This window comes from Pelophylax lessonae (assembly GCF_965119305.1).
Source record: "Pelophylax lessonae genome assembly, chromosome: 7".
NCBI classification, from domain to species: domain Eukaryota; kingdom Metazoa; phylum Chordata; class Amphibia; order Anura; family Ranidae; genus Pelophylax; species Pelophylax lessonae.
This window is the reverse complement of record NC_138774.1, coordinates 292,166,730-292,180,082: the sequence shown is the minus strand read 5'-3', so window position 1 is coordinate 292,180,082 and position 13,353 is coordinate 292,166,730. Positions and strand designations below refer to the sequence as shown.

The window sequence follows — 13,353 nt, the reverse complement described above, 5'->3', positions numbered from 1 at the left end:
CTACCCTTCATCATCACTGGCTATGATTGACAGCAGCAGGAGCCAATGGCTCCTGCTGCTCTATCTGAGCCAATGAGGAGAAAGAGCGCTGAGAAAGCCTCTGCTGTATTGCACATCAATGAATCGTGATCGGGCTTAGGTATATATTAAAGAAACAATGTCCATTTTTTTTCTATTAAAATAACAAACGTGTGATACCTGCTCTGTGTAGTGGTTTCTAACAAATCCGCCTAGTGTCAAGTCACCCGCTGGCATTCCTGGCTCCTCCCCCTGCTTGCAATAGGGGGCACTCTTCATCATCACTGGCTATGATTGACAGCAGCAGGAGCCAATTGACAAAAGCGCATGCGCGCAAAACGCGTAGTCACGGCAACAGAGGAAGACTGCGTTCTACCCTGGTTCCTGCTAGTCGAATGACGTCTTTCCGGTTATCGTTATCGCATCATAGCAGAGCGGAGATGGCTCATCCTCCCGCCGGCTGGTTTCCGACTAGGATCTCTATCACAGCACACAGCAGCATTTGGGGCACCATTCCTCCCCCTGATACCAATGAAGGGCACTATTCCTCCCACTGACACCAATGATGGGACACTATTCCTCCAACTGACTCCAATGATGGGGCACTATTCCTCCTACTGACACCAATGATGGGACACTATTCCTCCAACTGACACCAATGATGGGGCACTATTCCTCCTACTGACACCAATGATGGGGCACTATACCTTCCACTGATACCAATGATAGGGAACTATTCCTCCCACTGACACCAATGATGGGACACTATTCCTCCCACTGATACCAATGATGGGAAACTATTCCTCTCACTGACACCAATGATGGAGCACTATTCCTCCCACTGACACCAATGATGGGACACTATTCCTCCCACTGATACCAATGATGGGGCACTATTCCTCTCACTGACACCAATGATGGGACACTATTCCTCCCACTGATACCAATGATGGGGCACTATTCCTCTCACTGACACCAATGATGGGACACTATTCCTCCCACTGACACCAATGATGGAACACTATTCCTCCCACTGATACCAATGATGGGACACTATTCCTCCCACTGATACCAATGATGAGGCACTATTCCTCCCACTGATACCAATGATAGGGCACTATTCCTCCCACTGATACCAATGATGGGGCACTATTCCTGCCACTGATACCAATGATGGGACACTATTCCTCCCACTGACACCAATGATGGGACACTATTCCTCCCACTGATACCAATGATGGGGCACTATTCCTCTCACTGACACCAATGATGGGACACTATTCCTCCCACTGACACCAATGATGGGACACTATTCCTCCCACTGACACCAATGATGGAACACTATTCCTCCCACTGATACCAATGATGGGACACTATTCCTCCCACTGATACCAATGATGAGGCACTATTCCTCCCACTGATACCAGTGATGGGACACTATTCCTCCCACTGATACCAATGATGGGGCACTATTCCTCCCACTGACACCAATGATGGGGCACTATTCCTCCCACTGATACCAATGATGGGACACTATTCCTCCCACTGATACCAATGATGGGACACTATTCCTTCCACTGATACCAATGATGGGGCACTATTCATCCCACTGATACCAATGATGGGGCACTATTCCTCCCACTGATACCAATGATGGGACACTATTCCTCCCACTGATACCAATGATGGGGCACTATTCCTCCCACTGATACCAATGATGGGACACTATTCCTTCCACTGACACCAATGATGGGGGACTATTCCTCCCACTGACACCAATGATGGGGAACTATTCCTCCCACTGACACCAATGATGGGGCACTATTCCTCCCACTGACACCAATAATGGGGCACTATTCCTCCCACTGACACCAATGATGGGACACTATTCCTCCCACTGATACTAATGATGGGACACTATTCCTCCCACTGATACCAATGATGGGACACTATTCCTCCCACTGACACCAATGATGGGGCCCTATTCCTCCCACTGACACCTATGATGGGGCACTATTCCTCCCACTAACACCAACGATGGGGCACTATTCCTCCCACTGATACCAATGATGGGACACTATTCCTCCCACTGACACCAATGATGGGGCCCTATTCCTCCCACTGATACCAATGATGGGACACTATTCCTCCCACTGATACCAATGATGGGGCACTATTCCTCCCACTGATACCCATGATGGAGCACTATTCCTCCTACTGACACCAATGATGGGACACTATTCCTCCCACTAACACCAACGATGGGGCACTATTACATCCTTCTGTTATCAGTAATGGGGCACTATTCCTTCCACTGACTGAAATGATGGGGCACTATTTCTCCCACCAACTGATAACAAAGGGCCACCAATTCTGCCATAATACCAAAGATGAGGCATTTTCTACTCCTATAAGCCCCAGTCCAGTCCTCCTAATGTCTAAAGGACAGGGCCCTTTGTTTAGTAAGTTTAGAGACCCCTGCTATTTAGTAAGACGAGGAAATTACTGATTTCTTATTTCAGTTATATTTGCACTTTTTCACCAACACCACACACTTGTTAACCTTCCACCGTATGCCAATGTCTTGTGGCTCTAACCTGCATTAGGCGTTCCAGCTGATAAAATTTGCAGTGCAGATCTTCAAAGTTCTGTTTGAAAAGTTCCCTGAGTCCATAATCGAACATGATCTTGACCAGGACGCTGAACGCTTGTTCTTCAGGCATCTGTGGGAGCAGACAAGAGACAAGCTTCCTGTGTCAGACTTTTGCCGGATCTTTCCTATATAAACACTGCTGCTTCCCAGACACGTGCTTTTATCAAATATCCCACATAAACAAGGCCCCCGGAGGTCACACCGAGTCTATCGGAATGAGTTACAATAGTTACACATCTGCAGAGATACACACCGCTAATCATGTGACTCCGGCTCATCACATGAGGATTGGGGGAGAAAGGAAGAAGACTTACATGTAACAGCAGAACAGCAGCCAGGAAGGACTGTCCTTGGCAATAGCCGATCTCTTCATCATATACAGAATAGGCCTAAGAGAAGACAATACAAGGTGATCAATGACTTCCTAAAAACAAATCTCCAAAACTCCCAACAACTGGCAAGTAACACAAGTCATATTACCCAGAAGTCCGCTCTATTTTTAATTTTACAGCTGAACTCTGGCCCTGCATCGGGGGCCTGGAGCTTGAAGGCTTCAAGGTGTCTTGGGTGGGACGAAGCCTTCAATCTTGTGTCCGGGTCTTACTGGAGACCTGAAGGGTGTGTGTGTCCAGGTCTTACTGGAGACCTGAAGGCTGTGTGTGTCCAGGTCTTACCGGAGACATGAAGGGTGTGTGTGTCCAGGTCTTACCGGAGACCTGAAGGCTGTGTGTGTCCAGGTCTTACCGGAGACCTGAAGGGTGTGTGTGTCCAGGTCTTACTGGAGACATGAAGGGTGTGTGTGTCCAGGTCTTACTGGAGACATGAAGGGTGTGTGTGTCCAGGTCTTACTGGAGACCTGAAGGCTGTGTGTGTGTCCAGGTCTTACGGGAGACCTGAAGGCTGTGTGTGTCCGGGTCTTACTGGAGACCTGAAGGCTGTGTGTGTCCAGGTCTTACCGGAGACCTGAAGGCTGTGTGTGTCCAGGTCTTACCGGAGACCTGAAGGCTGTGTGTGTCCAGGTCTTACCGGAGACCTGAAGGGTGTGTGTGTCCAGGTCTTACTGGAGACCTGAAGGCTGTGTGTGTGTCCAGGTCTTACTGGAGACCTGAAGGCTGTGTGTGTCCAGGTCTTACTGGAGACCTGAAGGCTGTGTGTGTCCAGGTCTTACTGGAGACCTGAAGGCTGTGTGTGTCCAGGTCTTACTGGAGACCTGAAGGGTGTGTGTGTGTCTAGGTCTTACTGGAGGCCTGAAGGGTGTGTGTGTGTCTAGGTCTTACTGGAGACCTGAAGGGTGTGTGTGTCCAGGTCTTACTGGAGACCTGAAGGGTGTGTGTGTCCAGGTCTTACTGGAGACCTGAAGGGTGTGTGTGTCCAGGTCTTACTGGAGACCTGAAGGGTGTGTGTGTCCAGGTCTTACTGGAGACCTGAAGGCTGTGTGTTTCCAGGTCTTACTGGAGACCTGAAGGCTGTGTGTGTCCAGGTCTTACTGGAGACCTGAAGGGTGCGTGTGTCTAGGTCTTACTGGAGGCCTGAAGGGTGCGTGTGTCCAGGTCTTACTGGAGACCTGAAGGGTGTGTGTGTGTCCAGGTCTTACTGGAAACCTGAAGGGTGTGTGTGTGTCCAGGTCTTACTGGAGGCCTGAAGGGTGGGTGTGTCCAGGTCTTACTGGAGACCTGAAGGCTGTGTGTGTCCAGGTCTTACTGGAGGCCTGAAGGGTGTGTGTGTCCAGGTCTTACTGGAGACCTGAAGGCTGTGTGTGTCCAGGTCTTACTGGAGACCTGAAGGGTGTGTGTGTCCAGGTCTTACTGGAGACCTGAAGGGTGCGTGTGTCTGGGTCTTACTGGAGACCTGAAGGGTGCGTGTGTCCAGGTCTTACTGGAGACCTGAAGGGTGCGTGTGTCCAGGTCTTACTGGAGACCTGAAGGGTGCGTATGTCCAGGTCTTACTGGAGACCTGAAGGCTGTGTGTGTCCAGGTCTTACTGGAGACCTGAAAGCTGTGTGTGTCCAGGTTTTACTGGAGACCTGAAGGGTGTGTGTGTCCAGGTCTTACTGGAGACCTGAAGGGTGCGTGTGTCCGGGTCTTACTGGAGGCCTGACCTCACAAATGCACTTCTGGATGAATGGTCAAACATTCCCATAGACACTCCTAAACCTTGTGGACAGCCTTCCCAGAAGAGTTGTTGAAGCTGTTATAGCTGCAAAGGGCGGAGCCAACTCAATATTGAATCCTACGGACTAAGACTGGGATGACATTAAAGTCTGTGTGCGAAGGCAGGTGTCCCAATACTTTTGACAATATAGTGTGTGTGTGTGTGTGTATATATATATATTTATATATATATATATATATATATATTTTTTTTTTTTGCAAACTTTTTTGTCTGAGCATACTACGCAATGTAAAAAAAAAAAAAAAAACACACACGGGACGACGCATACACCTCGCGCATTACCGTAGACAAATGTATTGAATCCACCAAGACAAATGGATACTCACAAGCGGGAAAAAAAAAAAGTAAGCACGTAACGGATCTACTTCAGCTGAACGCGATGAAACCCATCTGATTGGAAGACTGAAACGTTTCAGGAGACATACCCACTTCCTCAGGGCTATAAAAAACTCAGAGCTTTAGTCCTGAGGAAGGGGGTATGTCCCCGGAAACGCGTTAGCCTTCCAATCATTCGGTCCCAGGTCAGGTTTCACCCCATGCAGCTGAAGTAGATCACTTAATTGCTTGCTGTTTTTAGCTGCTTGTGAGTATCCATTCGGTGGATTCAATAAATTTGTTAACGGTAACGCATGAGGTGTTTGCACCCTCCTGTGTGTTTTTTTTTTTTGCAGTTTGCTAAAGATTTCCAAGTCTGTGGGGGGCTGCACCCCAGAGTTGCATTGTGGATGGAAGCATTAACCACTTGCCGAACGCCGCCCGACTATATACGGCGGCGGTCAGCCCCTCCCAGGCAAAGTGACGTACCGGTACGTCACTAGCCTGGGAGCAAATAGGGGGCGAGCGCGCGATGCCGGAGGCGCACTCCCGTCCCTGCTCGTACCCGAAGAAGCCGGCGTGTGTGACCGGCGGGCCCGATGTCCGCCGGTGACTCGCGATCGTCGGGTAGAGAGGGAGAAAGGCAGGCGGCTAATGTAAACAAAGCCGCCTGTCACTCTCCCCTGTGTAAAAACACTGATCACTCGGTCCTGCTATGTAGGACTGTTGATCTGTGCTATTACACCACTAGCCACATCCAATCACAGTAAGAAACACGCCCCTAGGGACACAATTAACCCCTCCCTCTCCAATAAAGTTAACCCCTTCCCTCCCAGTGTCATTTTTACAGTAACAGTGCATATTTATAGCACTGATTACTGCAGTAATGTCACTGGTACCCCCAAAAGTGTCAAAAATGTCAGTCAAGGGTCCGATCTGTCCGCCGCAATGTCGCAAAAAAAATAAATCGCAGATCGCCGCCATTACTCGTTAAAAAAAAAACAACAAAAATGACAGAAATCTTTCCCTTAGTTAGTAAACGCAATAACTTTTGCGCAAACCAATCAAAATACGCTTATCGTGATTTTTTTTACCAAACATATGTAGCAGAAAACAAAATGTTAAAAAAATTTTGATTTTTACATTTTTTTGGGGGGAATTTCATATAAAAAAATGTGAAAAATATTGTTATTTTTGAAAAATTGTCGCTCTTTTTTTGTTTATAGCTTATGATCAAAAAAAAAAAAAAAAAAATCGCACAGGTGATCAAATACCACCAAAAGAAAGCTCTGTTTGTGGGAAAAAAAGGACATCAAATTCATTTGGGTACAGCGTCACACGACCGCGCAATTGTCAGTTAAAGTCACAAAGTGCCGAATCCCAAAATACCCCCTGGTCAGGAAGGGGGTAAAATCTTCCGGGGCTTAAGTGGTTAATAAAGAATACCCCTGGATTTAGCTCTTGGAGAATGCAGTATACTTCTAAATATATCCGTACATAGGAGAACACGCTATGATGATTGTGCGTCTTCCCAATCTAGTGGTGTGTGGCCAGGGAAGTACCTTGCAGATTTTGTACAGAGAGTCCTGTCCGTCTCCGCCGGTGTCTTTGAAGTAGTCGTGTGCTGGGAATGTTCTGTTGATGTCCCGTGTAATGGCGCTGTCCTGAGGAGACTCCTGAATGAGAAAACATTGGTTTAATGTTAATTACTTATATAGCACTGACAGTATTCACAAAGAACTCTGAACTATTCCTATCAGCCTCTGTCCAACAGAAAATAACAAAAAACTGACCGTTTAATGTCCCTTCTTCAGTCACCTACATGCACGCTGCTCCATTCAGCTGCTACGGCTATTTTTGTTATTTTCATGTCAGACGCAAGCATGGGCGTCAGCAAAGGGGGGCAAGTGCCCCCCTAGAATCTCAACTTCCCCTTTAAAAGTAGTTAAGCCACTTAATACCATCCTGTCTGGTCTGTTTAATTATCCTTTGTGCCCGTGCCCCTGTGTGTGTTCTAAAAAAAAATAAGCCGTTCTTTACCAGATTTCAGAGCGCCGATCACGTGACCCGCCGGCTCTCTCCTTGCCCCCGTCTGACAGCTGCCTGCAGTGGGCGGGGCCGAGGATTTCCCGCTGACGTCAGTCGAAACGGGAGGAGAGAGACGGCGGGTCACGTGAGAGGCGATCTGAAAACTGGTAAAGAACGGCTTATTTTTCTAAAACACAGACACAGGATTATTAAACAGACTGTAGCCACGATATGAAACTCAAAATTAAATCACAGTAGCAGAAGGGGAGGATGAAGGCACTAACCCAGGAGCAGACATGCAGGGAGGGAGGACAGAGGAGGAGGAGAGAGGACAGAGGAGGAGGAGAGAGGACAAAGAAGGAGGAGAGAGGACAAAGAAGGAGGAGAGAGGACAAAGAAGGAGGAGAAAGGACAAAGAAGGAGGAGAGAGGACAGAGGAGGAGAAGAGGGGACAGAGGAGGAGAAGAGAAGACAGAGGAGGAGAGAGAGAAGACAGAGGAGGAGAGAGAGAAGACAGAGGAGGAGAGAGAGAGAGGACAGAGGAGGAGGGGGAGAGAGGACCGAGGGGGAGAGAGGACCGAGGGGGAGAGAGGACCGAGGGGGAGAGAGGACCGAGGGGGAGAGAGGACCGAGGAGGAGAGAGGACAGAGGAGGAGAGAAGACAGAGGAGGAGAGAAGACAGAGGAGGAGAGAAGACAGAGGAGGAGAGAGGACAGAGGAGGAGAGAGGACAGAGGAGGAGAGAGGACAGAGGAGGAGAGAGGACAGAGGAGGAGAGAGGACAGAGGAGGAGAGAGGACAGAGGGGGAGAGAGAACAGAGGGGGAGAGAGGACAGAGGGGGAGAGAGGACAGAGGGGGAGAGAGGACAGAGGGGGAGAGAGGACAGAGGAGGAGAGAGGACAGAGGAGGAGAGAGGACAGAGGAGGAGAGAGAACAGAGGAGGAGAGAGGACAGAGGAGGAGAGGACAGAGGAGGAGAGAGGACAGAGGGGGAGAGAGGACAGAGGGGGAGAGAGGACAGAGGAGGAGAGAGAACAGAGGAGGAGAGAGGACAGAGGAGGAGAGAGGACAGAGGAGGAGAGAGGACAGAGGGGGAGAGTGGACAGAGGAGGAGAGAGAACAGAGGAGGAGAGAGGACAGAGGAGAGAGAACAGAGGAGGAGTGAGAACAGAGGAGGAGTGAGAACAGAGGAGGAGTGAGAACAGAGGAGGAGTGAGAACAGAGGAGGAGTGAGAACAGAGGAGGAGTGAGAACAGAGGAGGAGTGAGAACAGAGGAGGAGTGAGAACAGAGGAGGAGTGAGAACAGAGGAGGAGAGAGAACAGAGGAGGAGAGAGAACAGAGGAGGAGAGAGAACAGAGGAGGAGAGAGAACAGAGGAGGAGAGAGAACAGAGGAGGAGAGAGAACAGAGGAGGAGAGAGGACAGAGGAGGAGAGAGGACAGAGGAGGAGAGAGAACAGAGGAGGAGAGAGAACAGAGGAGGAGAGAGAACAGAGGAGGAGAGAGAACAGAGGAGGAGAGAGAACAGAGGAGGAGAGAGAACAGAGGAGGAGAGAGAACAGAGGAGGAGAGAGATCAAAGGAGGACAGGAGGGCTGCGGATGACGGAGGCACGTAAACTGACCACGGTGTCAGGGCTCAGCAGCCATGGTATACCGTGGTCAGTTTACAGAGAGAAAGACATTGCCAGGCAGGATCAGACAGGTTTTTCAGGTGATAGAAATTATACAGACAACCCTAGTGCTAGACTTGCTAACTACTTAAAGGATTTTTCTGGCACTTTTTATTTACAAGTTTAAATCAGCATTTTTTGCTAGAAAATTACTTCTAACCCGCCAACATTTTATATATATATGAGAGAGAGAGAGACCCTAGGGAATAAAATGGCAATCGTTGCAATTTGTTATGTCACACAGTATTTGCGCAGCATTTTTTGGGGGAAAAAATACACTTTAATGAATTAAAAAAAAAAAAAAAATGCTCTTGCTTTAACATTTGCAACGATACCTCACATGTGTGGTGCAAACACCGTTTACCTATGCGTAATTTACGTATGTGATGAATGTATAACAGAAAAACCACGGGGCTCTTTCTGATTAAAGTCGATTTTTCTTTTTAATATGAAGTCAGTTTGGATGGGAATGTTTGACCCAGTTATATCGGCAGAAGGCTTCTACATATTCCTTGTGTTGTTTATGAGATGATGGATCTTGTAATGTAATGTAATTTCTTTTTTTTGCGAGGAGAAGTCTGTTATTTCTTGTAATCTTGTAATGTAATTTTTTTTTTTTTTGGAAGGATAATAGTCCATTATTTAATCCAATATTATCAGGCCATTCAGAAATTACAATAAAAAACACAAGGGACTCATTTTTAAAGTTATTTATTGGAAATATATGTGTCTTCTTATGTGTGAACTTTATTTTTTTTTTTTCCTTCTTAGTCATTGTATATTTGAATTTTTTTACACAATATTTTTTTGTGTACTCTATTGGTGTTGTAAACATATTGTTTATTATTTTTTTGTGACACATCACAAAAAAAAAAAAAAAAACCAAAAAAAAAAAAAGGAAGGGACGATTGAGATAATATTAATGTTATTATTTATTATTATGTTATTATTATTATAAGTCTTGATATGGTAAAACAAAAAAAGAAAGGGACGAAACGATTCAGATATTATTAACATTATTATTTTTTATTATATTATTATAAAGTCTTGATATGGCTAAAGACGTGGAAAACAGAAAAAAGGCTGAAATTCGTTTAACGGCGCATTTTTTATAGGTCACGTGAATTAAAAAAACATATTAAAAACATGATACAGGTGCGTTATTAATGAGTTCTTGCTACGTTTTTAATAAATTTCAATATAAATGTGCTTTTTTTTTTTTTTAAACGGACCAAAAATGCAGCAATCAAGATTTTTAACGCCACAAATTTTTAATTATTAATAGTTTATCAAATAGAAGTGAACAAAAAAATAAATAAATCAGCAGAAAAATACAGTGCATTTTTTAAAGGTCACGTGAATTAAAAAAACATATTAAAAACAAAATAAAGGTGCGTCATTAATGAGTTCTTGCTACGTTTTTAATAAATTTCAATATAAATGTGCTTTTTTTTTTTTAACGGACCAAAAATGCAGCAAGCAAGATTTTTAACGCCACAAAGTTTTAATTATTAATAGTTTATCAAATAGAAGTGAACAAAAAAATAAATAAATAAGCAGAAAAATACAGTGCATTTTTTATAGGTCACGTGAATTAAAAAAAAACACATTAAACATAATAAAGGTGCGTTATTAATGAGTTCTTGCTGTGTTTTCAATTCATTTCAATATAAATGTGCATTTTTGGTGCGTTTTTTTTTTAAATGGACCAAAAATGCCGCAAGCAAGCTTTTTAACGCCACAAATTTTTAATTATTAATAGTTTATAAAATAGAACAAAAAAAAAAAAATCAGAAAAATACGGTGCATTTTTTTATAGGTCAGGTGAATTAAAAAAACCACAATAAAAAACAAAATACAGGTGCATTATTGAGTTCTTGCTGCGTTTTCAATGCATTTAGATGGAAATGTGCGTTTGTTTTTTTTTTTAAACGGATCAAAAATGCAGCAAGCAAGATTTTTAACACCACAAAGTTTTAATTATCAATAGTTTATAAAACAGAAGTGAACAAAAAAAAAAAAAACAGCAGAAAAATAATAATTGGAGGAGAACAGAGAGTTAATTACGGCTGATTATAGTAAATTAAGATTTAATAAGGGGTTAAACAGAGGAACATTTAATAAAAAAAACACAAATGGACTGACTCTGCAGATCCAAGTTCATCCCTTTGATCTGCAGATGAAGGAACAGAAAGATACTGAACAAAAATAAACAATTTTTATCAGTGTTTCAGCAGCTGAGCAATGTTGTTGATAAACATTGCCCGGCTGCTTTTTTTTTTTTTTTTGACAGCTCCAATTGCCGGACTTTTTTAAAGGAGTTGTAAAGTCAGGAAGGTTTTTAGAATGCGTTAAGATAACAAAACTTTTTGTATCACGGTACCAATACTCGTGCAAATGCTTAATACTGATAATGATATGGGTGCAACCCTAATAAAAAAATATATATTTTCTATATAATATATATACTGTATGTATATATATATATATATATATATATATATATATATATATAAAATATATTTTTTATAAACTGTCATTTTCGGTTTCCGCCAAGTGCATTCCTGAATTTTGGTTCCAGCACCAAAATTTGCATTCGGTGCACCTCTAGCTGCTATATAACCTTTGTTTTTTGTTTGTTTGGTCTTTGCTTTATGTATGATATCTTTGTTTTCAGATTCATATCTGGGTTTTCTCCTGATGAAGCGAACTAATGTTTTCGCGAAACACGTCGAGATCCACTCAGCACAGATTAATCATTACTTCTGGTATGTCATGTGACGGTACTCACCGTCACTGGGAGTGAAAAAGACAGATACTTAAGGGACACTAAAGAAAATGGTTTGGATAACTTCAAATGGGAGAGTAATATTTATCAACAACATCTCTCAAGAAATATGAAGATTTGATCCCACTTTACACTGTGAGACCTATAGCCTGTTGCCATGAAGTCTGTGACACCTAAATAATCATAGCAATACGTAGATGTGTATTCCATGTACTTCAATGTAGGAGACGGACAGACTGTCATTGGCAGTCTTGTTCTATTGTCTGTTTTGAGGTGGGATGTAGATTGTGTTAAGTCTGCCTGTCCCATTGTTAAATGTTAATGACCTCACATTGTTCTGTCCAGATGGCTAGATAATTAGTTCAGGTTAATTCTATTTCTGTATACAATTTCACCAGCATATGATAATGTAATCAGGCAGAGGGGAGGGATTGTGTACAATGTATGGAATTGTAAATTTCAGGTCCTGTTCCCCACAAGGTCCCCCTGGGCGGTAACCTTGTGGGGGAAAACTGTATAAAAGAGCAGCTGTACCATTAAACGTTTGAGTTCTACTTCACCCTCAATCTAGAGTCCGGTCTCTTATTGGGGGAATCTGCTACAAGGGATTGCTATGCTCTTCATACTCCCTTGGATAATCACTAAGCTCTTGTAAGAGCTTGTTCCTGTTCATGCTTCACTCTCTGGGGAAAGAGAGGTTCACCCACTGGACACTGGAGTCTTGTCGTAGGTTCCAGGGTGGGTAGGAGATGGCGAGACCCCAACCAAGCTGCAGCGGTTCGTGGGGTCTGACGTGGTTATGGTGTCTGGTGGAGTGCTTGGAGCCCTCGGGAAGCACTAGGAGCATCCGTCAACGGAGGTACCCAGTCGGAGTACCGGTTGATCAGAAATAGATGAAGTGCTCCTTGCCCAACTCCCACTTTTTTTGCTACCTGCAGCTCCGACATGCTTTTCACAAGCAGTATGGAGACTCCCCCTGTGATTTTACTCTTGCGGACCTGGAGGCCATTCTCAGGGATGAGACACTGAAAAAGCCTCTCTCTACCATTTACAGTACTTTGCTTCCTAGTGTACATACTGGCTTGGAGGCTCTGCAGGCCTTCTGGGTGGCGGAGGCTCCAGAACTAGATACAGAGGACTGGGAGGATGTCTAGGACTACCCCTTCCGTCACTTGGTGGCAACCAGGGACCGCCTGGTGCAGTTCAAAATCCTACATAGATTTCATCTGACTCCGACTAGACTGCATAGGGCTTTCCCTGGCGCTGTGGTGCTACCGACCCCACATATACGCCTATGATCTGGCATTGCCCGTCTCTGGTAGCGTACTGGACCGTGGTTTTGGACTTTGTGGATCGAGTGACCACCATCCGTGTGCCTCTCAAACTTGAATACTGCTTTCTGGGACTTGTGAATGATTTGGCCCACTCTGTGGCAACTTGCACTCTTCTGGGCCCCTTTTGTTGTTTTACGCGAGGAAACTGGTGGTTCTCAGATGGTGGAGGCCTGATGCGCCCACCCTTTCCTCGTGGAAGACCTTGGTAAACTCGGTTATTCCTTTATACAAATCGACCTATACTAACAGAGGTTGCCCACAGAAATTTGTGAAGGTCTGGAATATCTGGCTGGAGACCAACAAAGCTACTAATGATGCTGTGGACCCGGGTGGGGGTGACTCCAGGACCTTAATATGTGAACACTCCCTTCTCCA

At 44.8% G+C, this 13,353-nt stretch overlaps 1 protein-coding gene across 1 annotated transcript in view; it reads right to left on the bottom strand.

Moving 5' to 3' along the window:
* RABGAP1 (RAB GTPase activating protein 1) overlaps positions 1–13,353 on the bottom strand; it is a 205,318-nt gene that overhangs the window by 49,974 nt on the left and 141,991 nt on the right. The window contains exons 14-16 of the mRNA XM_082263337.1: positions 6,721–6,834; positions 2,986–3,060; positions 2,616–2,741 (exon numbers count right to left, since the gene is read on the bottom strand). Of these exons, the coding sequence (XP_082119463.1) occupies positions 2,616–2,741; positions 2,986–3,060; positions 6,721–6,834 (315 nt within the window). The remainder of the gene's footprint in view (positions 1–2,615; positions 2,742–2,985; positions 3,061–6,720; positions 6,835–13,353) is intronic.